Source organism: Epinephelus lanceolatus, chromosome 20 (assembly GCF_041903045.1).
Source record: "Epinephelus lanceolatus isolate andai-2023 chromosome 20, ASM4190304v1, whole genome shotgun sequence".
NCBI lineage: Eukaryota > Metazoa > Chordata > Actinopteri > Perciformes > Serranidae > Epinephelus > Epinephelus lanceolatus.
This window is the reverse complement of record NC_135753.1, coordinates 22,490,001-22,517,237: the sequence shown is the minus strand read 5'-3', so window position 1 is coordinate 22,517,237 and position 27,237 is coordinate 22,490,001. Positions and strand designations below refer to the sequence as shown.

The 27,237-nt window shown below is 41.7% G+C and overlaps 1 protein-coding gene across 6 annotated transcripts in view; it reads left to right on the top strand.

Moving 5' to 3' along the window:
- The window catches only part of ncoa2 (nuclear receptor coactivator 2), a 70,649-nt gene that overhangs the window by 9,567 nt on the left and 33,845 nt on the right, over positions 1-27,237 (top strand). For 5 of the 6 annotated variants that reach the window (XM_033638609.2, XM_033638614.2, XM_033638615.2 and 2 more), the window contains exons 2-5: positions 6,696-6,781; positions 20,460-20,567; positions 22,147-22,319; positions 26,394-26,497. In XM_033638609.2, coding sequence (XP_033494500.2) covers positions 20,479-20,567; positions 22,147-22,319; positions 26,394-26,497 — 366 coding nt within the window. In that variant the 5' untranslated portion in view covers positions 6,696-6,781; positions 20,460-20,478. The remainder of the gene's footprint in view (positions 1-6,695; positions 6,782-20,459; positions 20,568-22,146; positions 22,320-26,393; positions 26,498-27,237) is intronic. The other variant, XM_033638611.2, reaches the window with a different exon arrangement.

Here is a 27,237-nt window from a genome sequence, read left to right as displayed (position 1 = left end):
GGCTGCTTCACTTTGCTCTTTGCTCTGTCTCGTCCAATTACATGTTCCACTGTCAGAGCAGCAGCACTCTTAATCAGGTAATGCTGGGGTTTAAAAGTCATCCCCCTAAACGTGCTCTACAGATTATTACCCTTCTCACACATTGGTTTATAGGAGCAGACAAACACAGTGAACCTCTTTCTCCGTCTTATCTGCTTTCTTCTACCTTATTTAAATCCAAATTGAGCTAATATTTAGGTTGTGTTTTGCAGATTGGTCGGATGCTGTATGTGCGTTTGAATGTGAGCATTGGCCTGTCACATTGTCTCAGTGTTTGGCTGATAAAGTGACATAGTTGTGTCAGCTGATCTCCTCCTCCCCCTCCCCTGCGTGCTAACATGGCACCTCCTTATCCTGAATCTGCTCTCACTGTATGGCCTCGGGCCTCCACGGGAACTAATTCCTTACAAACTGTGACAGGCAATAAAAGATGGTGGACACACACACACAGGCACAATAGATATGGACTTGACATGCGGACCAGTCACAAGATGAGCTCCAAATCATCTTAAAAGTATGATGCAATCAGCTGTACACACAAATTGTTCTCTCTGCCCACACCCCTTCTGAACTCTGCATTTCCATGGCTGTTTGCGCTACATTATGACTCACCATTTTTTTATTTTTTCATTTTTTTTTTACAACACAACTTATCAGTCCCAGGAAGCATATATATATATTTGTGTTTACCGTCCCCGAGGTCACAGCTGAAGGAGCTGGCTGTTGCTATTTGAGCAACAGATGTGAAGGCACCTGGCACAGGGTTGTATCTGCATCAGCGCAGCCCATTGAGATCCTCTGGCACAGTGCCAAAGTGTAATAAATAGTGTTTTTATGTGAGGATCTCTGTATGTGTTGATGTCATCAAGGCTACAGGATTTTCATTCAAAATATTACAAATTTTAGCAGCCTCCTTCTTCATATGTCTTTTTACATTTATGGTGAAATTAGAAATTGACAGTTTCATTTTTTTGCAAATGGTAATTTTATTTTTGTTAACTGATTTCATGTGTTAATGTTAGTTTATTTATGTGTTATTAAGATATGGGTTTAAACCTGAAAGATCAGTTGTGTACCTTTTTGCATACACTAGTTAGGTTTACTCATGGAAGTGACTGTACTCTGAGTACAGGCAGAGATCTGCTTTTTTATATGCTGGTGAGCTATAAACAATAGAAATATCCCATTAGATTTCATCTTTCTGAATACATCTTTCTTGAACCCCAAATGTGGTATTGCTTATGTAGATGGATACTCAACATACTGTTTTGATAGAAGAGATCGTGCTGTGACAGCTTGTAACAAAAAATCATCTGTCCATTGTAGGGACGCAGCGATCCAATATCTGGATTGAATATCGGCCCCGATATCATCAAAATAGGTGGATAGTATATAAATGATTAATATTACAAATTAAACTTTACCTAGCCTACTTGAATAATATAACCAGTTGTTCTTTCAGTCCGTTAGATACTAGAGAGCTGCAAAATATGGCTTAAGTCAGATGAACCAACTGAAAACTTTATCTTATTAGATAAAACAGATGTTGACAGAGTTTTCCTTTGGGGACAGAATTTACAGTTGAAAACAGTCAATAAATCACAATATATTTTATCGCAATACTGAGCATATGGCAACACTTTTAAAATCACAATAATGTACCGTGATAATGTCATATCGTGGAGCCTCTAGTGATTCCCACTCCTACTGTTAATTAACCTGTTTTCTGGCCCGTCAGTGACATTGAACGTGACACACTAGGAAAAAAAAAAAACAAATAAGAAAGGCATGCTACTGCAGAGGTGTGTCCTCTACTCTGGTCTACTGGCAATAGGAATGCTGTCTATTGCCTATTCCTATTTTTAACATGTCTGTTGCACAGTCGTGCTGATATTGGCGGGAAATGGTATAACTTACTCTTAGGTCTATTTTTTTTTTAATTCATCTGCAGAAGTCTAATACTGTATTTGTTGGATTGTGAGTCTAAATAGCAACAACCATGCTTTCAGTGTCAGGTGAAAAGAAAGTTGTCATTGGCAGGTAAAATTAAACTTTGCAGGTCAAGTGTAAGGTCATACTCATTTTCAAATGAAAATGATAAAAGTGAGGATTAAGACACCATCAAGAGTGTTTTGTTCACTTATCTTAATCTGAAAAGGGGTTTGTTAAAAGACCTTGTGTCTACTGAGGAAAGCTCCTCTATAAATATCAAGATATTCCTGATCATGGGTGCCTTTTTTCATCAGTGTTGTGCTTTACAGTTGTGCAGTTACACCCACAATCCTGTCATTTCGCAATTGAGCATCACCATTGACGTAAAAGGGTATCAAGTCCCTTGTTCTGGGGCATCCTAACACATAACTGAAGCAGTTAGTTGTAGGTTGTAATAGGAAGTGCCGTGGCCAGTCCATGGTTTTAAACCTGCTTATAATACAATACTTCTTAACCTTTTAAGCTGTCACAAGCCCCATTTGTGGCAAAACATGTAGACCTTTGTCACCGTGTGACTTATACACATGACGAAATCTTTGTTTAGCAAATAATCAATTGATTTGGATCCATCTGGGGGGGACCACAATCAATTGATTATTAGTTAGGAAGAGGGTCTTGACCAAACCTTGGTGTAACTGGAGCTAAAGAGCCAGGTGTTTTCATTAGGATAGGCATCAGCCTTGATTCTTATTGAATTGACGGCCATTAGTGGGCCATTCAGAAGGCACCCAGTAGGGGCTCCATTGGTGTTTAGCCCCTCTGTGACCTGGGCATTATGGTCATTTCTAGCACATGAACTATCTACCCTTTGTCCTATCTGAACCTGATTAGCCGGCTCATTAGCATTGTTAGCCCAGCCTGGGTGACAAAGCCTTTTACTCAGATGAAGCCCATTGCCAACTCCGGGAGAAAAACGGGATTAGAAACTACTCCCAGTGTTCGGCTTTAGGCAGCGATTCAGCTCACCTCCCATGATCAATCAGCTTTGTCAAAGCAAATGTTAGTTGTCTTGATGAGTACAACACATTCAAAGCTGTATGAACTTGAATGTGAAATCTGTTGTTCATTCATTCACTCGCTTTATGGTGTTTTTCTCTGTTTAGTGTTACAGTTTCTCTAATCACTTCATCGTTCTGTTTTGTCACAAACATTAAAGATAATGTGAGGTTTTGCGCTATGTAACATAACTGCCTATTACCAGTTACGGTTTAATTGGCCGCACTCTGGTTAAGGGGAGCTTGAACTTTTAACCCAATGATCTTTGACCTCCCTTTAAATACCAACAGATGGTTGGACTGTGAGTGTATCTGGCGAATGAAACACTCCCATGATCCTGTGTCAGATTATTTCTCTGGCTTCATCCACCTTTGCAACTTTTCGTATTTGTATTGAGGCTTTTATTTTTTTGAAACAGGCTCCGCTTTAATTTACAACCAGCTTTATCGATCGTGTCACGCCAGTATTCAGGGTAACATGAAACTCAATTAATGTTGCTGCTGAAGCTCAGTGACAGTCTTGGCAGGGTTGTGTGTTTTTGTTTAGGTTACACCATGTGTCATTTTACACTGCTGTGCCAAGTAGAACAGCCCTTTAAGGATAGAAAGCTCCTCAAGTCTTTCCCGAGGAGGTGTTCTGCTGGGATGATTTGCACACTTGCGTGCAGGCATATGTGCATGCATACTTCTGGTGTGACTTGCTACTGGTCTTGTATCACACCACTAATGTCACCAGCAGGTCCTCACCCTTAATATCACAGGAAGTGTTGGCATGGCTCAGCTGTTCTGATATGTGAGAGCTGGTTTTATACACTCAGTGAGTACTGCCCATATGCACTCACATGGGGCATTCAATTTACACAAAGTATGTTAATCAGATGAGATAAAAAAAGGCATCAGGCTACTTCTCCAGCAGTCAGTGAAAGTGACTGATGTGCACAGGCTCCTCATTTTGCTTGTAGAACAATATATTTCTGTGTTGCATAATGACTATCTGTGATCTGTTTCTCCCTGTTGTTCTGCTGATTGATTTTTAGAGAGGAAATCACTATCATTAAGTGGATCTTCCGAGCAATTAAATTCATAAACAAAGAAAAGCCTCCCCTCATTGCAAAAATCTATCACTTTTTGATCCAGTTTGGATATTTAAAAATAATTACTGCTAAACTCGCTCAATGGAGTGTTTTCACACCCTGCATTATTCTGTCACTCAGTCCCCAGATCAAGGGCCGGACTGAGACTGAACATGTGACAGCATTAAAGCTCAGAGGAAATTCCTCCGGAGGATGAGAACTAAGAGCCACGCAGGAAAGGGAAAAGAGGAAGGTGGAGTTGAGAAATACGAAGTCGTGAAATTTCATTAACAAGGAGAGATTGACTGTAGCGTTCAGGACATGTCAGATGTTTTATACTTTATCTGTACTTGATGTTTAGTCCCAAACAGATGCAAAAAATGAGTTTTGTGTTTGAACTGTACATGTGGTCACAGTCCCTGAGTCATCACAGATCTCAGCTGTTTTAGCATATTGGGTGCAGCAGTTACTGAATATCAACCTGCTGCCTAGCTTCTAGCAGTGGACTTGTGCAGGGTTCAACAGGGGAATCGGTTTACCGTACTCTCCAGTTATGTCAGCACATGACATCACGTGAGTGCATTCCTCAGCTGGCTCACTTGGCAGGTATTTGGGAGAAATCACCCAGGCCAAGAGGGGCCGGCCAGCTCTCCCTTCATCAGACTACGTGAAGTACAAGACGGAGCCGCTCCTTCACGGAAACCTTTCTGTGGGAGCTTTTTCCAACACTGCCAAGTCGCCTTGCAGAGTCCTCTTTTGAGTTGCATTTTCTAATTATCCAAATGGGAATATGATTTAAAATTGAAACTTTTCTCCTGTCTAATTAATTGTGTGCCGTGATGAAAAAAAAGGCACACGCTGTGTTCCACGATGTAATAGGCTTTGAGGTCCCTGCGGAGATGAAAGGACCCTTTAGACACTTAATGTGCAGCTCCATACTAACTTAATGCAAACAGTTGGTGCTAGATGAGATAACTTGTTGTGTGTTCGAAGCACAGTAACAGTTACACCAAGTTGGCTGGTTGGAAATGGTTTGACATTTTAGTGCACATGCTGCATTATACTCATAATACAAAAGTACAGCACTTTGTGTTGAAGTAACTTGTTTTCTTTCTAATTAGCTATTATCAACTGTGTATTGAAACTCATGAGTCAGTAAACATTACTCAGTGGGGCTTGGCTGTGAGAACTCCTAGTATGATTTGTTTGTTTTTAATCATTTTCTATGCAAATCTCATGCAGCTTTCACTGCAGGAGATAACAGTTACTTTGCTTCTTGTGTGGATAATTGATAAAACATGGACAGCGTAAGGTTAAAATCTTTTTTGCCCAAGCACACCGAAGCATCCTTGCAGGAGGATCCTTCTCCAAGTAGTTCTTTGAAGGTTTTCTGTTCTGATGAGACTGGGATGGGAGCTGTCCCTCAGTCAAGGCTGTGTGTGTGAGGAGTGGCATCACTGTGGGGTGTCATTGTTATCAAAATGTGGACCTTTTTGAAACATTGTTGTGCCTCAACAGTGAATAAACACAATACAGATGTTAAAAAATGTATTTAATATAGTAAGAGCTGAAATGATCTACTAGGTGGTTGACCGTTGGCAACTGTTTGACAAGCAATTTATAATGTTTCACGCACAGTCGTCACCGTGGACCAAATGATTATTAAGAAAGTAATCAGTAGATGAGTCAGTAATGAAAACAATTGTTAGTTGCAGCCAGGTTGTCTACAGCTCCTCTAGAAGTCTTGAATTAAATTATATAAACATCAGATCAATAAATGAATCCGCTTTTTGCATCTGGAACCTCCCATCTACAACGGGCTTGAGATGCGCCCTCATTGAGGACTTGGCTCAGAGAGTTACTCTCCTATCCTGAAGCCTCCTTGAGGAATCTGATTCTGTTTGATTCGGCAGTGGGAACCTCTTGCGACCGTATGCCTTTGCTGACGTCGACCCCAGCCTTTCGAGTGCTCTAACCACTACACTAGGGAGGCGTTTAAATCAATAAATAGTTAAATTGTTTGGTCTTATTGCCACAAACATTTTATCTAATCTGATTTATTTATTTTTAAATTTACTTCTGTATAAAGGAGTCAAGATCTTGTACATGAAAGTCAAAATTTCTGTTGTTACAAATCTTTAAATCTGCCATTGAACCTAATATTATTTTATTTTTCTTTATACTTGCACATACCTGTTGGCAAAATATAGATTAAGCTAAGTCACTCTAGTAACCATATTGCTACGTGAAACCTTCCTGTGCACCTGACCACATATATACTACTTTACACTGACCTGCAATGCTTAAAAAAAGAAAATTTGTCCAATAATCAGTCTTAAATTTGATTAAAAATAATCTTGAAAAGGTCTCTAACAGCATTCAATTTAAGTGTGTGATACTGTAGACCACCTGGTTGCAGCCCTAAATATACTATTTCATCTTCACTGTAAATATTGAGGTACAGAAATAGCACAGCACATTGCACAGTACAATCTTGAAGCATTCCCATACTATACACTGTTCTACCCTTGTGATGAGAGTTGTGCTGATTCACACAATGTACTGCACATCCCAATTTTGCTGTTATTTCTTCCAGCAGGGAGACGCGGATGATGCTTAAAGGTTTCCTAGCATTACCGTCTTGAAGCAATGGCCTGAGGGACTCTCTGGACTGAAACCAAGGTGAGAAGCATAGCCACAGCCAGCTCTCCTTTTACGCAACTGTACTGTGCAATGTGTCAATTAGACGCAGAAGATGCAGATGCAAACATATTATTGTGGGAAAAAACTTTATTTTTTTTCTTTTATATAATTAAAAAAAAAAGATTAGGCTTGTTCTTTATGTGTCCATGAAAACAATCCCACATGTCCCCTCCTGCAGTGGTTGTTTTATTGGCTCGTGCGCCCATCTAAGCTATTAACTGGGATAAGTGCTCCCTGAATATGCTTTGTATTCTCAGCTGGTTTTTAGCTGAATTCTCTCATTATAAGGGGAGAGCATTGATGGTGGTTTTGATAGAAAAACCTTCAGGCATTTTTCCACTGCCAACAGATAAGCCACACAGTGAGAACTTTGTTTAAAGGTCTGAATTCAGTTTTGAGCAAACTTTTGTTTTAAGGGTCTCCTTGACTTGAACATTTATTACTGTGTGAGGAGAAGTCAGTTAAACTCTCTGCCCCATTTCCACACAGCTCTCACTTGACTTTTCTTCGTCTTTGCGCCCAGTAGTGTCCAGATCCAAACGTTTTGTCAAAGTGAGTGCTGCATCCAATAGTCCCGTTGGTCTGCTGTTTTCATCCATCTTGCATGGAAAACAGCTTTACTGTTGAAACCACCATTCTTTCTGTGAGGTTGTGTTGCTTTACAGGTTACAGTTCAGATGGTATTGGCTAGAATATGTCTTCTAGGAGTTCTGCATTGCCAGAAGCTCTTACAACACCATTTTCTCAGTGGACTCAAAATAATAGTTTGCATTAGCTCAGTTTGGTTGCAGATAATTGAAATGGACTACAGTTTTATTAATGCACTGAGCATTTGTCCCACTCTATCAGAATGTGGGTACTATTTTTGTGGTCACGTGCAAAATACTTTTTTTCTCAACCTTAGTATGACTCATCTAATGCAGAGTGTGTGTTTGGAGTTTTAATCCAGTATTTATTCTTCCCAGCATAATATAACTGATGCAGTTCATGCACATAGCTTAAAGCAGACCTGCAGTAACAATGGCAAAGCTAATTAAATTTCCTACACAGGGTTACCGCTGATCCTTAAAAACTAGGAGGTAGCGGTGTAGGCTGTGGTGGTCTGTGCAGCCATTATATTCATCCTGACAAGTGGAAGGAAAATCGTTTTCACTTTTTTCAATATATATTGCTATATTTGATTATATGTTACCAATTCATATCTGTACATTTTCAGGAAACACGCACAAATTTGGTCAGAATGAATGCAGAGTACAGACAGAAGGCTCCGTCTGTCTCCATCTCCATAACTAACGTTGAGCATAAATAAGCTTTAAAAAGGCATTAAATTAATTTATCTAAAAATAAGGCCCAGATTGACCTTTTGCTAAGCCCCGCCCCTGTGTGATGGTCCGACAAGCTGTCGGAGTAAGCATGGAGCCCACACTGTAACTAACTGCACTCCCTGAAGAAATACTATCATATTTTTGGAAAAATGACAGAGTGATTCCAGAGAGAAGACGACAGAGGGGTCTACAGTCTGTGTTTGAAGGATATATCCAGGATGTCAAACTGACTCAGCAGCAACAACAGGTTAAAAAGACAAAGATAGTTAGAAGCTAAAGCCGAACTATAGGCTACAGATCACAGTGTAAACGTGAACCACCACATCACTGCTGATCGCCACACAAGACAATGAATATAAAGGGAAACTTTGCTGATACTGAACCAGCTGTGTGGCATCACAGTGTGTGCAGATGAACGGTGTTTGGCTTCGCCCTTGTGCTGCTGCCAGCACCTGGACCTCCACTGACAGACTGGCAGGGATCTCCTGGGGAAGTCAAACAGTGCAATGACACAGAGCTGGTTGAATATCAGCAAAGTTTCCCTGCTTCCCTTCACTGGTTCCTATACAGCAGGGTCGGTCTTTGTTTCACTGTTATAATCATTAAAAAGCAAAAGCAGCATGTGTATACATTCAGTAAGCTATATCTTCAGTAGCTAGCTAGCTAACCCTACACTTTTCAGGGATTGACTTTGGCTTTGGAACAGGGAAGAAACGTTTATCTTTTTCCAACCTCTCCAGGTAACGAATATCATTAATACATGATGTGCCCCAGGCACAACGTTTAGCTCCAAATCCACAAACCCAGCCTGAAAATGTAGAAAATCTGAAACAAGTCAGTCACAGCTGTGGAGTTGTTGGACCCTGGTCTGAGCCGGCCCGATCTGCTTCCTGGGGCAGGACTTGGCGAGGGGTTATAAATATGTCTTAAATCAACCTTTCATAGGCTCAAAAAAATGTTAATACATGGGAAGTCGAATTTTATGAATAAAAATATGAATAAACATTGAAATTCTCAAAATAATTGGTTACATCTATTTTTATAATAATGAAACAAATGCCCCTTGCATTGATGTCACGCAGACCGGGATAGCAGGAGTAACAAAACTCATATTTTATTTCTGGCCAGGAGAGCAGACAATTCACTGTTTGCTAGCTAGCTGTCACTGTCAACATGTACGAATTCAATGAAAATTGGCTCTTTCACCAAGATTTTGTGGTATGGCTGAAACTGTTACAAGTCAATGGATACAAGCTTCAGTGTATTTCGTTAATTTTCAAAGTCTTTATTAAAATGTTTTTCAAATTTAGCACGATGGCAGTCAGATCCATTGAATCCTACATGCACAGTGACAGTACCCGCCAAAAACACCAGGTATTTCCCAGTTCTGTTCTCTCCTTATCTCCACCATGACACAAAAAAGTTTGTTTTATATTACAGTTTAGTTAATGGGAAACTGGTCTCACATTTCATTTCGAGTGGCATTAAAGAGTCTCAAATCTAACTTGTTGTAAGGCAGAGGAAGTCTACTATATTTTTTTGCAGTGTTTTGTGTAGTATCTTCAGGGAGTTGAGTGTCATAAACAAAATACAGATATTTAAATGTGTCCTTATGCCAGCAGCAACACTTCTGAGGCAGAGTGCATCTGAAAAATGCCTCATTTTAAATTTATTTACTCAAAACCACTATGCACTGTCAGCGTGTCATTAATTGAAACTGCCGTCTGGTTATATGCAGCACTCCGCAGTCCACTTGCTCACAACCCTGCAAGTTAGGAAGAATTTACAGTGTTATAACAGAGCACAACGAGGTGTTTGACAGCAAGGGTACCCAGAGCGCAATACAATAAACAAAGGATCTCAAATTGATATGTGGTAATTTTGACATCTGACATCTGAATCTCCCCTCAGCCAGTGCTCTCAGCCACAGATCAATTGTTCACTAGATTGTTGTGGAGAGGTGCTTATTTATACCAGTTAATCAATTTTGCCATCCCTTGACTCTCTCTCTCTTTCCCCTCGTGACTCCAGCTCTCCTCTCCTCTCGGTGCATCTGTCTGACAGCCAGAGCCCAGCGTTCTGTGCTGCTTATACAGAAAGCCCTCCCCTTCCCATCCTGCGACATCCTGAAGTGACTGCCAGTGTTAAAGATTCATGAGCCTGATCAGCTTTCGGTAAATGGGGGGCCTGGCTCTTGGTTGCACTCCGGCACTTAAGAGCCATTACCTTGCAGTGATTCTGGAGTGGACAGGCTCATGAGTGAGACTTGGTAACAGGCAAGGTGCATACCGCTTTATCTTCTTCGTCAACAGCGGTCTGTTTGTGTTGTTATCAGATATTCTGGACATTTGAATTAAGCAGATTTGCTTAGTGTACTGAATAACCAGATAATTAGCTGGTTCAATTGTCATGCAGCTGACTATGAAAACTGAACACTGCACAAAAGTAGGCCAGTGATGGAGAGTGAGCTTGATGAGAGAACTGAGTTAATGGGATAGTTCGGATTATTAGGGGTGTAAATCACAAGATTTATCAGATTCGATTCAACTCAGGGTCCTGACAATATGAGACAATATCAGTAAATATCCTCATTGTCTTTTTCGAAGCTGCTTACAGTAATCTGCCTGGCGCTGGGCCACTAACACTATTTGAATATTTAGAAAGTGGGTGTGCTTGGACGGAAATGGTGACGCAGACATGCAATGGCAATTTTAACATAAATGCAAATCTTAAAGATGATGATATGTATTGATGTTTTCACTTTCAGTCACTAATATTGGATTGTTGACCACTGAGTCGATATATCAGTCCAGGTCGATGTATCGTTACACCCCTGAGGGTTGTATGGGGTATTATGGCGATGGCAGGCGCCATGTATGCCACTGCTGTGGGGCAGCAGCAATACAAATTTTAGCAACCAAAAAAGCCCCCCTTGAAAAATTCTAAATCAGTTTAAGGGTACGCTATGTTTGCAACGGGGAACTGAAGAAGTTGCATCTGTCTGTGCCCGATGCAGATCCACCAGACTCCTTTGACAACAGCAGCAATTTTACCTCCTAGAAAACTGGAGCTGCTGGTCTACCGCTGACTCGATCAGGTAGTTTGTGTGTGTTATTGTCTGACTTTGGTGAATCCAAACTAACCCTTTAAAACACCAAAGTCACACAACAACTAACTGACAGAGGCAGCGGTAGACCAGCAGCTCCTGTGTTCAGCAGGGTAAAATCACTGTTTTCGTCAATGGAGTCTGGCTTTGAAGAGAGCATAGGTAATGGCTTCAGTTGCCTGTCGCAAAGGGCTGTCTGACAGCAAGGTAAAGCTGTGAAATATTCCAAATAAAGTGTATATGTACAAGCTGATACTGTTGTTTTTAGGTGGCAAGAATACATTTTGCTGCTGTCCTTGTCCACAGCAGCACATTGCATATCTTTACTCCTGCCTGCTTCTTCAAACTGGGGGCATGCAAACTCCCATCTACTGAAGATGATACATTGATTATGGGTGCATACCTCACACAACCCCACTTCAAAAAATCCAAACTATCCCTTTAACTGTAGCCCTTATATAATGTAATCCAGTACTGTAGCAGGGATGTATGTAGACATACAGGCACCCTGAACAATGACATCCAGTCTACTGAAAAAAAGCGTCATACACTCAGTGAACCTTCTCTGTGAAAAAGGCCCATGACCTATTTTTGTTCCCTTTGTTTCCCCATCTTCCTTTACTGTATCCACACTCTCATTTTCTCCCCAGCTCGTTCCCGGTCATTGATCCGATCCCTCTATACGTTCCGAGTCACTCAAGTCTTGTTAAATTCACCCAACGTTCAAGGTTTCAAATTCACATTGCTCTTAATCTCTGTCAGTCCGTCATCACATTCCTCCCTCCTTCTCCCTATGCCTCCCCCTTGACCCAAACCTAATATCAGAACATCTGGTTCAAGGTAACAGCAGCTGTCAGCCAGGCCAGAGTTCACAGCAGACCCCCACCCAAGTTGCGTTCTGTTGAAACTGATATTGTTTTTAAATACATGTTTGTCTTTAATACCAACTGACAAGGCTCCAGCATGTTCCTGTGTGTCTTGGCACCTCTTCTCACCCTTGCAAATATTGAGATGTAAAATGAGAAGACGCCAATCCTCCCGGCCCCTCCCCTGTCACGATTTTCTCCTCACTTTGGGGGAAATAAATGACCCATGTTGCAGCCCACTAGAAGCAGTCTTTGTTGGTACGCTCTTGTTCTCTATTTCTCTCTCGGGCCCTGTTGTGCCAAGAAGCCATGTGAGGACAGCTTACACACCAGCGAGACATTGTTCAGTGCCCCACAGTGGTTGTGCACTTTCTGGAAGGGCCCTCATTATTATAGTGCAGGAGACTTCAAACACTTCCCCAATAGCTTTTGATGCAGTTAAATGCACAGTCATGCCCAGCGCGCTCTGAGTTCCAGAAGCACTGGGTGTGTCTTTATAATCAAAGCCCTGCTAACCCACATGATTACAGGAATGGCACACTGGCACATGCCCTCTCCCCTTGGCAATCAGACACTGATTTTTTTTATTTCCCTCTGCATCCGTTTTTTTGTCCTTTTTGTTATACTATGACTGGAATGGATGATTCAGTGTTTTTGAACCCCCCCCCCCCCCCCCCCCCAGTGATTTGCATGCAGCCCAACTCACTCTTTGTGGTTACTGCAAATGAGTTTTGTTTAGAAAAACTGTCTAGTAATAGTAGTTTAACATGAGCTTTTGGAATAAGGTTTCAGAGCTGCACTGTGTTTTGTTTTTGTTTTTTGTTTTTCTAGAAACACATTACCAAGTTATCTAATGTGGAGGAAACATTCTCGTTGTTTAGGGATGGATCTAATGAAAATCAGTATCACAATTTTTTTGTTTTGATGTACACTCAGGCCATTTTATCAGGTGCACTCCTAATATCGTATTCAACCCAATAGAAGAGCTTAGTCATAAATTCTACCTTTACAAAGATAAGACTGTTCAGTTTTGATTTACACTGTCAGAGAAAGAGAGCGATATGACTGTATGTCTTTTATTGAGGTGTGACACAGCTGTTGCGCTGGATTGTATTAGATGTCTAGGTGTACCTTATAAAGTGAGCAGGGAGTGTATATCACAATATGGAAAATAGGGGTGTGCCATATCATGTCATACACAATAATACTGGTATATTTTTTAATATCATATGAAAAAATCCCATGGTGATACTTCGATATTTCAGCTTGTCGACATAGTGGCGTCATGCTGTTACCCACGGCAACAACAAGCATGGCTGAAAGCGACTCTGCAGTGGTTCCAAAAAGAGGAGCAGCTTCAGCAGTGTGGAATAAACTGTGGTGTCCTGAATGTTTTATGAACAGCTCCGGACTTCTCACTCTTTTAGCGAGTTACTGCTCAGAGGGAACTCATTCAGCGGCTCCTCTGGCAGCAGCACAGCGTCGCACCTCTCCTTTCTTGCCGTGCGCACACAGTAGTCAGTGTTGTTTTGTCATAAACTTTTGGTAATGTAAACCTACGTGATGCCTGGGGCTTGATAAAAAACATACACATATGTGTATGTGCGATAGTTCTGGTATCATAACAGCCTGTCACAGGTTACAGCGTGATGATTAGAGGAGAAATGGCAGAGTATAAAGGTCCAGGTGGGCAAACGACAACTCATTTAGGATTTTGCTAAAAGAAGGAAATCACCTGTTGATTTATATATATATAGATCCTAGGGTACATTTTTGTATTTGGGAGCTGTTTAAATGTGTAATTTGTGGTAGATTTTGTTGAACTATTGATATTGTTTACAGAATCTGAATCTCACTCTGAGTTACTGTTGTTTAAAAACTAAAGAAATGAGAGGTCATTTTTGTTAAGTTTTTACAGAATATTTGAAGCAAACTGTAAAATTATGTCACTTATTTTGTTGCAGTTCTGTTTTCTTAAATGTATTAATTTATTTATTTATTTATTTTACGAATTTCTCATATTGTCAATAATATAGTTATCACAAAAATTATGAATATCGTGATATTATTTTAGGGCCATATCACCCACCCCTAATGGAAAATGAAAAATCATATTAATTTTAGTATCTGATTTTGTTCAGTTGAAATAATTGCCTATCTGAAACCATTGCTTTGGGTCAGGCTTGCACCACAGAGACTTGTGTAATGATAAAATTATATGATCATATCCTCACAGTATGAATTTTCGACAAGTGACATAATTGAATTATTAATTATCAGAAATAAGAGACTCTTTAGTCACACCCAAGCAGTATCACTTGATAGCCCAAAATATCAATATATTCCCACTTCAGTACTTATTTTATTTTAGCAGTAACTGGCTAATTTATTGGCATCAGGGATTATACACCTTGCTTTGGTGTGTTACACCTTTTTACGTCTCTTTCACACATGTTGTGAAACAGACAAACAGGAGATGACATTGCAGTGATGCCGCTTCACGTTTGCACACCGTGAAATTCTGAAATTTGGATAATAGCAGCATACTGCCGTCCCGAAAGGTTTTGTTTTCCCCTGCAGCCAGCAGCGCCGTGTCACCATGTCATTTGGTATCACTGTTCAGCCCCAACTCTGCAATTGGAAAGTAAACTTGCCCGGCAGCGTGTGTCCTCTGTCATTCAGTCATCCAGACAGCCTCTCAGCTGCACAGGTGCAGTTAAAGGTCTAATTTGTTGTGCTTTTGAGGTGTTTATTGCAGTCACACACTACATGTCGTGTACAGTTTGTACCAGCTGAGTTTGACAGGAGGAAACACTGTCGTCTCCAGCTCTCTGGGCAGCAGCAGCAGCTCCAAGTTGTTTAAGCGTTCCTCCCTCGCCAGACTGGTTGGCTCCAGCTCAGTGCTGGAGAGTCTGCTCTTGTGACACCTAAGACATAAGCAATGACACACACCTATGATCACCTCCCTCAAGTGCACGTAGCGCTTTCAAAGTCAATTGATTTTTCAAACTTTAACTTGTGTTTTTGTCCGTGAGTAGTTTTTGTCTTGTTTGGTCATCACTGTGTTGTCATACACTGTTCAAAGTTAATTCATATTTAGTTTATCTCTTAGCTTATAATGGAGTTGTGACATTTTAAAATCTAATTTGTGTAGCATCGGTCTAATGAACAGGTTCAGATATTGGAAAACCCTCAGTGTTGTGTTGCCGAGGCAGGGTTGTGGTCACTGCAGTGGTTTAATAACATAACCCTTCATTTAGCCCTGTGAGTCAGTCACACAGATAGGCCATAATGAAGATGAAAACCTGTAATGAAGTGAGAAGTGTTGAGTTCATACTGGCAGAGCTGACCTGTCAGCACACAAATATACAATTATGGTTGCCACCTGTATAAGTGTGTGTTTGTGCGAGGCAGATGAGAAGAGGGGGAGAGTCTCGGTAGAGGTGTTTACTACACATGTCAGTGGAAAGCTTATCTCATCACAACTTCAAAGCAGCAAAACAACTGCACGGAAGGCTATCTGCTCCAATAAACCTCACCCCAGCGTCATTTCCAGTCAGATCTTCAGTGTGTGCTTTCCCGATGATCGTCAGTGTGCTGGTGCTCTGCCAGCAGCAGCAAGCAGTTGGCCAGATAAACTCTACATAGCAGTTCATACTTGAGTGTGAAGTGCATCCCCTTTTAACGCCAGGATTTCACACAGACTTTTGTGAATGTTAAGACAAAAAAATGAAGATCTAACTCATGAACTTTTTCACTTTCCCCCTCATTCTCACCCTCTCTTATTCTTATGGAAATGCAGTAATCAGCTGAAGCTCAACCCGTCAGTGCTCCAGCCTGGTTGAGTTTTTGAGGAATATTTATTTAAAAGCTGCATTGCTTTGATTCATCTCGCCTGTGTGAACAATGATTTCACACCTTCAGTGAGTAACAGAAGGTAGCTCGCAGTGACTGATGGGCCATATGTCTCAACTTACGATACTAATGAACTAAATGAGCTGACAGCTTGATGAACTGCAGATTTGGTAGATGCCCTCCAGAATGTGCCAATCAGTTCCACATATAATGAGGTTACTTACCCAACCCCCACTTACCCCACATATCACTCAGTGATATCTACACACAGCACAGGTGAACCAATAGATGACTCTGATGCATACATGAATTTATGCTCAGCCTTGTCAGCAATGCCAGTTTTTTACCTGGTATTAAAGTGTGTCTTGAGTGATCTGATCATAAGTGGACAGCAATCTGTCTGTGTTGACACCTGGCATAAGACTGCGTCTCCATATGCATCTTGAGTGACCACGGGATTGGCTCTCACTTCCCTGCTCTATATGCAAATAAACACTTACTTAATCTTTCACCATCAGTATGAGTCTACTGCTGTGGGAGTGTGAGCTCTGCGCTTGTGACAGTCATGGGCCTGCTTGGCTTGGCTAGGCTAGGTTTGGTTTGGTTTGGTTTGGTTAAGTTAGGACCATCAGCCAAGCACGTCTTTAGTGATGACATTTAAAAGCAGTGAGCTGACGGCTTAAGTCCCCCATTATTTTAAGTGTTTTTCCATCACACAGTAGGGCAGGTAAAATAAGTTTACCTGATGGAGGTGAGCCGGTTGTGTGCAGCTGTTCATTAACATTATAGTGACTCCAAACAAAAGACGAAGTCACTGAGAGGCTAAGTGAGGGAGCATTGCACTGCTGACTCACCACACAAACAACAAAGCCATTTCCGAGTTTTCCGACTGTGTCCGTATTTATTTTCAACAGCGAACAAACAGGCAAAGCAAGGCAAGACACGGCAAGATATTCAAATACCCAGTTTTCAGTTAGGTTATGCGGTCAACAAAAAATACGCTCTCCCTACTCACCCCCTCTCCATGCATATGCCCATTCATTCAATCACTCAGTGACTTCTCCCTGACCACACCCACATGACGTGTGAAAGGTGTCAAACTGACAGCTGATGTCAACACAAACATAAACATCAATATCTTAGCATATAGCGCCTACAAACATCTTACTGTGGTTGTTTCTGCTTTCATTGTTCTTCCCTGCTGTGTTTTTAGAGTTGCCTTTATTGAAGTAAATCCGCTAACAAAGTTCCGCTAATTGAGTAATGAACACATTTTATTTACTATAGGGTCTTTACAGTAAAACTCCCCTGTTATTTTGTCGTTTCTGCATTGGTGTGAGTATGTTGGAACTGTTAAATGGCTCTACGTTGAATGTAAGCCACCGCTGCTGCATTAACTTGTGGTAACCGAGCAGATGTTGAACTGCCCTGCGCCTGTCATCCCGCCTGTCGAAAAGGCAGCAACAGAATGTTTGCTTTCCAGATGGGATTCAGATAGGCACAGGCTGAATCCAAATGTCCACCCTCTGGACTTGTGGACTGAGCCCTTGCGAACTTAAGTCATACATACTGCGACCATTTGGTTGCAGTCTGGAGCCCTTTAGCTCAGTCTTGAGTTGATGTAGCTATAAAATATAATATTGCAATTATACGTGCTTTTTAGGTGGTTATTGTGTTTCCCCCTAACACTCTTATGATGCTGTGTCATTTCCCGTACATTATGAAAATTTGCAATAGACTAAGAATGTTCTTCCTTTTTAAACTTTTTCCAGCAGCGTTGAAGAGCTGTGATGCACACAGCAGTGAACTGTGATTGAACTGTGTCCTGCTGTCTTCAGTCTCTTCATGGTGTCAGATGCTTTTGTTGCTCTTGATTTCCCTTTGAAATTACAGAGTTTAATGAGGTGAAATTGGTTGTTGTGCTTTTCTTTTTCAATCGTTAAGCATTGGTGAATAATTTATATGCATGTGTCATACTGGAGGAAGATTGGTAGGCATCATCATGGACTAAGCTCAGAGCCCTACCTACATTCAGAGCCATAAACATGATTGTCTGTGTCATCACCAACAACTCTAGTGTGCATGGATTTGCTGGATTTGCAAGATCACGCAAGAGTTTCTTGAGAATCCAGCTCTGATTTGCTGTATTGCCTGTCACGAATATGAATGTTAAGAGTAAACAAGAATGTCTTGTCCATCACATGTGTGGAATGAGGTGTGTTTGTCCTAAACACAAAGACCTCAAAGCAACAAGCTACCACTTAATTCCAGACTTTCTGTGGCCTGTTAGAGCCTCGGCCACCAGGTTAGAGCTTTGTTCAAAGAGGAGGTCTCCCCTAGTGGCCGGTGTTGATAATTAACTCAGTGACACAGCTCTGTACAGTAAGTGCTAACACCAGTGCCCAGCTGTTTATAGCTGCCCAGAGATCCAGGGTATTCTCTAGGATTAGAGATCCCTCGCTAGTCTGCCCACGTGAAGATTGGACACCCCAGCAACAAAAATGGCCTGCCAGCCTTCTTGCCAGGCTGTCTGACTGTCTGTGTTGGTGTCATTGAGACGTGCCTGGTACTTCCAGTCTCCCTTTTTGTCTCAACGTACACTGACCCATCATTACTGCCATGTCAAGGAGACGACGGCAACCAATCATATCCGGCCCAGCGGGACAGGCACAACCAATCAGGTCTAGAATCCCCATGGTAACTTGTGCTGGAAAGCCCAGTTACAGCCAATAGGAACGGAGAGTGCCACTTAGCTATGAGAGTTTTAATGGCCTGTTTCTGTTGTCATTAATAAAAGCACATAACCTCTGCTATAGAGACTGTTATAATTTCAGTGGACAGCACAGTGCCACAGCATAAAGACATCCTGATGGCATTCAAAGGAGCTTAATGCAAGGACACGCACAGTGACATTTGTGTTCATTACCTGTCCATACACCGCACAGGCCAATAGTTCTCAGGTCACTTGTCAACAGAAGGGTGGAAATGGATTTTACCCTTCAGAGTCTCCCCTGCCTCTCTGGCCAATCACCACTGCTTTGACTTCATCCATTTGAGCACAGACCCTACCATTAGCTTAAAGTAGGTCATTCCAGGCCAGGAGGGAGCCAGACTCAAGTTTGCATGGTCACTAGCTCCCTTTTTTAGTTTAGCCTGCTCCTGCTAAGCCATGCTATTCCTCTCTGCTCTACATTGTGCTGTGCTGTACTCTGTTATGCCTTATGTAATGGCTGAGCAGTGAGCGGTGTGTGTCACAGCCGTTTCCATGGTTAGAGTGGCTGAGAGTGTATCACAACACAGCGTGCCCCGAGCTTGTGCACTGTGCTGGGGGAGAAAAACTTAATTTTTTTTTCTCTAAGTCTTTTCTTTTCTGTCTTTCTTTTTCACTTCCTCCTCTCAAAGCAAAGAGGGCTGCAGATCACCCATCTTGCATGAAGAAATCATTTTCATGCATATATTTCTAAATGTCACCATTTGTTTTGAAATATGACAAGTGTTCACATCTTCTATGCAGCAGATATCTTCTTATATTGAAATCCAAGTCCATTAGCCACCATCAAATTTTGGTGCAGATGATGGTGCTGATTAATAAGACATTACTTTGATCAATAATTGATTGTCTTTCATTAAGTGGCATGAAGTTCAGCCTGTGCTGACTCGCAGGGTAAGAGGAGGAGCAGAATAAAATATACAGCATGTTTGTATGGATGCTCAACATCTGCAGAGGGACAAAGTCTGCAAGTTTAGAAAGGCTTTGAAGATGTTGGAAGTAACTTTGTAGATCAAGAACACAACATGAATTCATACCATAGCCTAAATGCATGAAATTGCACTGAAACAGAAACAGCCTGCAGCCAGCTTGTCACTTTGGATCGCAAGGAAAAGTCACAACATGAGTTCTTACTTACTGAGATCTCTTGTTCTGTGAATTGAAAAAGAACAGACAGGATATCGTTGTTTTACGTCATTTCTAAATGACACTTACAAACCACTACAGGTGGAGCATTCTCAGAGGTACTCGGTAAACACAGACACATGTTGTGATTATAAACTCACTCTGCTCTTACTGTGAGCTGGCTTTGCTTGGTATCGTGTAACGAATGGGCTTTTCTTGGTACATGGTTGAGCGCGCAGTCTGGTGCTGTGGGCAAAGCGCCGTGTTCTCATTTCAGTGTCTCTGGGGAGAGCTGCACCATCAGAGAGAAATGATTGAATCTCTTTCTCCGCTCCATTTTCACTCATTTCTCCTGGAGTGGATCAACCTGTGCCCCCAGCGCAGGATTGTGTGTGTGTGTGTGTGTGTGTGTGTGTGTGTGTGCGCGCGCATGTGTGTGTGTTGTATGCAGATGTGTATGTTGGCCTGCTCACACAACTACAGCATCTAAGTGGTTTCCACAGAATTCTGCCGGCGGAGCTTGCAGTTGATCCATCAAATAACGTATTCATGTTTTCATGCATAGCAGTTCTTCAAAAACTGTCTTTGTCTCTGTGTGTTCATTTTGCAGACGCTGATATGCATTGAGGATGAGTGGAGTCGGTGAAAACTCATCTGACCCTGCCAGGGCAGAGGCGCGAAAACGCAAAGAATGTTCTGCCGAACTTCTAGGACCAAGGTAAGACTTGTACCTACTGCCAAAAGGCAGGTGTCCCCCAAGTTAGTCTCGCATTTGGAGACATTGTCACCTGATTTAAAGGGGCAGTTCAACCCCCACATCTTAAATACATATTCTTTTTCTGGATTATTTTGGTGTGAGTAGCAAGTTGTTGGAGATATTGGTCGCAGCCTTCTCTCCAATATAATGGAACTAGATGGCACTTGGCTTTCAGTGCCCGAAAAATGCATTTAAATAACTTAACAGCAATGTCTCTTTCTAGAAATCATGACCTGGTTACTCAACATAATCCACAGACCTTGTTGTGAAAAGTTTAATGAAGGAACTATTTTCTTTCTATCGAACTACACCCGACAACTGTATCACCGCACTAAAAGAAGCGAGCATTCACTCATGGATAAGAGGCTCGTGCTCATGACAGCATAGGAGTAAACACTAATGGCATCCTCCTCGACTGAGGTGTAGACGTTAGCTAGCTCAGTGGTGCTAGGTGAGCTAGCTGTAGCTGCACACTTGCGTAGCTAGCTATCAGTAGATGTAACCGTATCACCTGTGCGATGATTTAGTTGGCGGGTGTAGTTCGGTAGAAAGAAAAAAGTTTCCTCATAAAACTGCTCACAACAAGGTCTGTGGATTATCTTGAGTAACTGGGTCATGATTTCTGTATTTTTTGAGCCTCACAGTTTCCTTATATTTGAGAGAAGGCAGACATCTCTACGGCAGATATCTCCAACACTCGGCAACTCACACCAATTAATCTAGATTGATAAAAAAACAAAGCACTACAGGTAAGGGGATAAATATGTATGTTTGATTTTGGGTTGAACTGTCCCTTTATTTGTCCAGACTTGAAAGCAATGAGAAAAGTGTGGTTGAAATACAATCATGTTCATGCAGCTAAGGTCAGCTTGAGAGTCAACCTGTGGTCAGCAATTTTGCCCACTGCTTTGCTAAATTGCCCATTCCCAAACCGTCCATTACCCATGAAACAAAGATGATGTCAGAGTTTTGAAGATGGTGCAAGTAAACTCAAGCTCCAGCCACTTATAAAATACTGTACAGTAAAGTCTCAGTGGTTACTAAGAATGCCTGTATGCTATTGTGGCAGAAAACCTCGGAGCGCTGTTGAAGTCTGTACAATAAATCTGCATAATTCATCCCAAAGACAAGCACTCAGGAACGGGGGTTTTCTTTATTGATGCAGTGCTCCGTGTTGGCACAACGGAGAGGCCCACAGATATATTTCAAGCCATATGGAGAATAATTGACCCTAGCTCTATCCCTCATCTGACTCTCCTCCATGCCAAGGGTTGCAGTGGCTGTTGTGCACTGTCATTTGGCAGCTATGAAACTGAGAGGGCTCTTCAGTCATGTCCAGAGATGCGTGTGAACACTCATAGTTTTGTAGATGGATCTTTTCTGCCCTGCTCCAGGTCCTTTTTCACCACTCAGTCATTCTGTTATTGTGTTTGAATTGCTCTTGTCATATATATATATTTTCACACACTCTTTATCCCTTCTGCTGTTACTGTCTTCTTCGCCGCACTCTCTCACTGCAGTCTTCTCTGTGTCTCCGTAGTCCGAAGCGGAGCAACGAGAAGCGCAACCGCGAGCACGAGAACAAATACATCGAGGAGCTCGCCGAGCTGATCTTTGCCAACTTCAATGACATCGACAACTTCAATGTCAAGCCTGACAAATGTGCAATCCTGAAGGAAACTGTGAAACAGATCAGACAAATAAAGGAGCAAGGTACGACCTGTAATGATTTTGACACTTTATCTCTGCCTGTTGAAGAAACAACAGGTGATAAGTTACAAAGTAATGAAAGGAACACAGAGTTATCTTTCAGCTGGCTGCTTTTTCTGAAGCATTTAATTCACAACATGTGTTTATCTACAATCTTTCCCTTCAGGTTTTTATGACATACCTACAGTACCTACTTAAACACCAAGCCCAGCCAAAGTGAATACCTGCAAATAGATCTAACACTGGTTTAAATCAAAGCTATTTATGTTGTGAACAAGGTGCTACGATATCAAATATCTTTAGGATGTGGTTGTGGTTTTAAAGCTCCAATATAACCACAAGTGCCACAGGTGGCATTGTGCTGGCAGAAGCATCAGATTTAATGGCATAAATATTATGGTTTGGGATCTGCTCCACACACGATAATTAATTTTATTATTAATGCCCCTCCATCACTTCATCATATAATGTGGATGAACCAGACCAGTTTTTTGTTGGCTGCGGTCTTTCCCACTTCCATCCCGAGCCAGAACATCAGGCAAATGGATCAGCCTGTACAGTCGCACTTGCCAGCTTTTCTTTTTTAGTAATCTTTAGCAATTAGTTGAGGTCTGTCTTTTTACTTTTTTTCATGTTGGATTTAACAGACGAAGATCGGTGTAGTCCAAGTTTTTCTCCCCCCTTCTCACACATCCAAACACTGCAAAAAGAGTTGTAGCTTTCCTTAGATAAACATTAAGGCAAACACTAAATTGTGAAAAAGCCTGGCTCATGCACACGAGGAAAGCAGCTGAGTGACTGGTAGACAAAGAGTGGCCCACTCGAGCTATACATGAATCAGACCGGCTGATGATGTCATCTTGTTTTATGTGACTCACAGAGCCAAGCGTTATGTAATGGTGAGCAATGTGATGCAAAAATCACACACAAACTCTGGCTAGCGTCTGTCCGTCCCTCCCCCACTCAACTGTCTTCTTCCATACTCCCTCCTTCCAACCCTTCCCTTCCTCACTCCCCTTTTTTTTTTTCTTTTTTTTTTTTGGGTACGCTAGGCTAGAGTGACATCCCCTGCCTGCGTCTGAAGGCATAATTGTGTTTGTACAGCAGCCACTGAGGGAAGGGCTTAACAGTCCGTGCTTTTCTGCTTTGTTCTCCCGACCTCAGTGGACAGCAAGAGACACCTTTTTATAGCGAACACGGAGAGCTGCTGCCCCTCATCTTCCACAGTTCAGGGACATCAATTTCAGCAGCCATTCATTTTTGTTGTTGCGCACATTGTTGAACCAGGGATGCACTGCAAGCTCATTTAGATGTCTTTATGCTCAAAGTAGATGTTACATCACTGTACCACCACCATTTGTTCTTTTCATTGCATCTTATCTGCCATCTGTTTAGTATTGTTTGTGGCGCACAGTCTCTCTGTCTATAGGCCTGTTATTGTCCCCCCCCCCCCCGAGAGCATCATTACAGTGTAAAAGATATTCTCAGTTTATGGTGATGTTGCTGCATGTATTAAATTACATTAATATGACTGAATAACTCTGACTGATGGGTGTCACAGCCCTGCGGAGAGGCACAACGCAGCGATGATGGCCTTTGAAAAAGCAGCCTCCCACTGTAAGCTGTTAATTCATCCCTGTTTGTTCCTCTCATGCTGTCTGCATACATTTCCCCTAATTGAAATCAGGGTGGAGCCGTGTGCTTTGCATAGGCTCGGCTTTATTTCACTCTCTAGCTTGTTGCATCTTAATAGACAATATGTTGAGTTATGATATCTTTATAGTGCTTGTAAAATAAGGGCACAGCCAAGAGTTTAACAGCTTCCTTTACACTCTCAGCTGCTCGCCTGTGCCAACACGGCAATGCATATACAGTAGCTGCTGAGCCACCGCCAGGAGATAGTTTAGTACATTTTTATTCATCATACATTTGTGAAACATTTCACTACATGTAAAATAAGAGTGAGAAGAATGGAGTAACAACGTGGCAAATGTTATAAATAATGTAGCAGCAACTAAACATTTGGTGCTTTCATTAGATGAAATCTGTGACTTCGATGCTTTTCTTCGTCAAACATGATAAACTGAATAGCTTTGTAGTTTTTGGACACTTGTTCAGATGGAACATACCCTTTGATGAAGTCATATTGGGCATACACACAGGGCATGTTTACCTATTTTCTGGCAAAACGATTTATTGATAAGGAATATAATCGCTAGTTGCAGCCCCAATTACCAGACATAACCCTTATAAATAATTAGTTCCTCCCTCTGTCTGTGGCACAGCTCTGCAGACGGACAGAGAGCCAGTGAGGGCTGCGCTGACATTGAGTGATGGGTCTGTACCCAGGGCAGCTGTGCTGGTATACTGGGCCCCGCTGGGCCTGGAGAGGTCCTGCTGATGCACACATCATTAATGCTGAAAGAGATGAATGTGGGCCTGTGCGGTGTAGCACGAGCCCACGGAGCAGGGGGGGAAACCTGCATTTGTGTCGGCGTTCACACATCTACACCCAAAAAAAAAAAGGGAGAGGAAGGACATAATTTTGTTTGCTTTTCACCACAACACTCTCCCACCATATGGTCAGCCCTCGTCTTGGCATGGTGCGACAGTTAAATGTGTCCCCCCCCCTCCCCAACAGCCCACTCATATTCCGCCTCTCATCATCATCTCCAAAAGTAGGGCAGCCTACGCTCTGAACATAAGGCTTCTCTGCATGGTTATTAACCCAATCACTCACATGGACAAATGCACAGCTCCATAGTGCAGGTACAGGAGCTTACTCTGATTTTACCTCCTAAATAAACCACGTAATCATTGCATTAAAAGGTTGGTGGCAGTTTATTGTCCAGTTTATCAAAGGCGCTCATCATGTTGAAACATCATTGTGAAGCTCGTCAAATTATCGTAGGTGTCTTTCACCAAAGTCCAGTTTGGTTTTGATCATGAGCACCTGTATGTGCAACAAGTCATGCTCTCTATATCCATACTCAGAAACCCAATAGGAGTCTGCAGTCACAAGGAGACACTGCCAGCTGAGTTATTTGAGAAAGGCAGTCCATATGTAAAGGGAGGCAACCCCTGGCTCAGGAGTATCTATGCTGAAGAGCGGACCTGTGGGAACAGTTCAAAATGAAGACTCTCACGGACTGTTCACGGTTTATGACCCTCTGAAATCACCATCCTATATCTGTGATCAGCCTTCTGTGACAAATATCAGCTTAAAGATTTAACCAGTGTTTTGATAAGAAATGTATCGTCAAGGTGTATTTAAAAAAAAACAATTTCATAATATCCTGTTACTTAATGTATCACTGAAAGTTGTGTTAATATATCTCAAATCAAAAAATCTTTTTAAGTGTCTAGTTTATTGTTTTAATTGTGTTTATTTATGTTGTGAACACATAAGAAATTAAAAAATAGTTCAATTTTTAAAACTGTGATCATAGACTTTATACTAATTATAGTAAAAGCAGGGTTTATGTTCAACTCTCTGGACTCTGCCTTCTCTGCTTGACCACATAGTAACAGCTTACTGCTCTGTGGGGAGCATGAGTTGTTTACACACTGCCAGTGTTTTCATAATAGCCTTTTTTTGTACATGACAATGCAATCCATCCAGTGGCTGCCACCAGTGTGGCAGCAGCGTGCTCTGACAGTCATTTACAGCAACCTTTCACTCTGCTCACTGCTCACTGCTCAGTGCTCAGTGCTTGGGTCTGAGCCACGGCAACATGTTTTGACTAAAGGACAAAATGTGTTTGCTTTGTAGAAAGATACTCATACAAAGTCTTGTCAACAAGTGACCCCTTTAAAGTATTTGGTTCAATATAGGGTGAAAGCAAAAGTTGTTTCTCTCTTTTTCTTTTTTTGTCCTTTTGACCTGCTTGTTTTGGGGTTATATTTTGTGTTTTGCAATGTAGGTTGTTCCCCATAGAAACAGAGTACCTTATGTAATATACGTATTTCAGCCATAACGGGTGTTTATGTCAAATTCATAAATTAAGATCCATGTTCTTTTGAATCAGTGTTTAGTTTTTGCCTCTGAATTGTTGTCACCGACTGTCCTCTCAACAGAAAAAGCAGCAGCAGCAAATGAGGAGGAGGTACAGAAGGCTGATGTCTCATCAACAGGCCAAAGTGTGATTGACAAAGATGCCTTGGGACCAATGATGCTGGAGGTGGGTAGAGGGCGTTCTCTTGCTTATTCATAGTGTCATATCAAACTACCACACACTGAACACTCATACTTAAGTCTTTACACACAGGGGGCATGACGAGTGAGTGACACAAAAATGCAAATGACTTGCCTGCGAATATTAAAACAAGTCATACCTGTAGGAATGCGAATTTCTGACAGTTGAATGAGAGCAGCAGAGTGTCTGAGGTAACCTGTTGTATAGCCTGAGCTACTGTATGCTACGGGTGGGCAATATGACCCTAAAATAGTATCACAATACAGTGCCCTCCAAAAGTATTGGAACAGTGAGGCCAATTCCTTTATTTTTGTTGTAGACTGAAAATATTTGGGTTTGACATCAAAATATGAATATGGGAAAAGAGATCAACATTTCAGCTTTTATTTCCAGGTATTTACATCTGGATCTGATACACAACTTAGAAGATAGCACCTTTTGTTTGAACCCACCCATTTTTCATGAGAGCAAAAGTATTGGAACATGTGACTGACAGGTGTGTTTTGTTGCCCAGGTGTCTCCCAATTACATTGATTATTCAAACAATAAATAGCACTGAATGTCTGAGCTCAGTTTCAGATTGGGTACAATAGGTTTTGCCTGTGCAGACTGCATTTAGAGGTGGAACCAACATGAAAACCAGAGAGCTGTCTATGGGTGAAAAAGAAGCAATTGTGAATCTGAGAGAAGATGGACAATCAATCAGAGCCATTGCACAAACATTG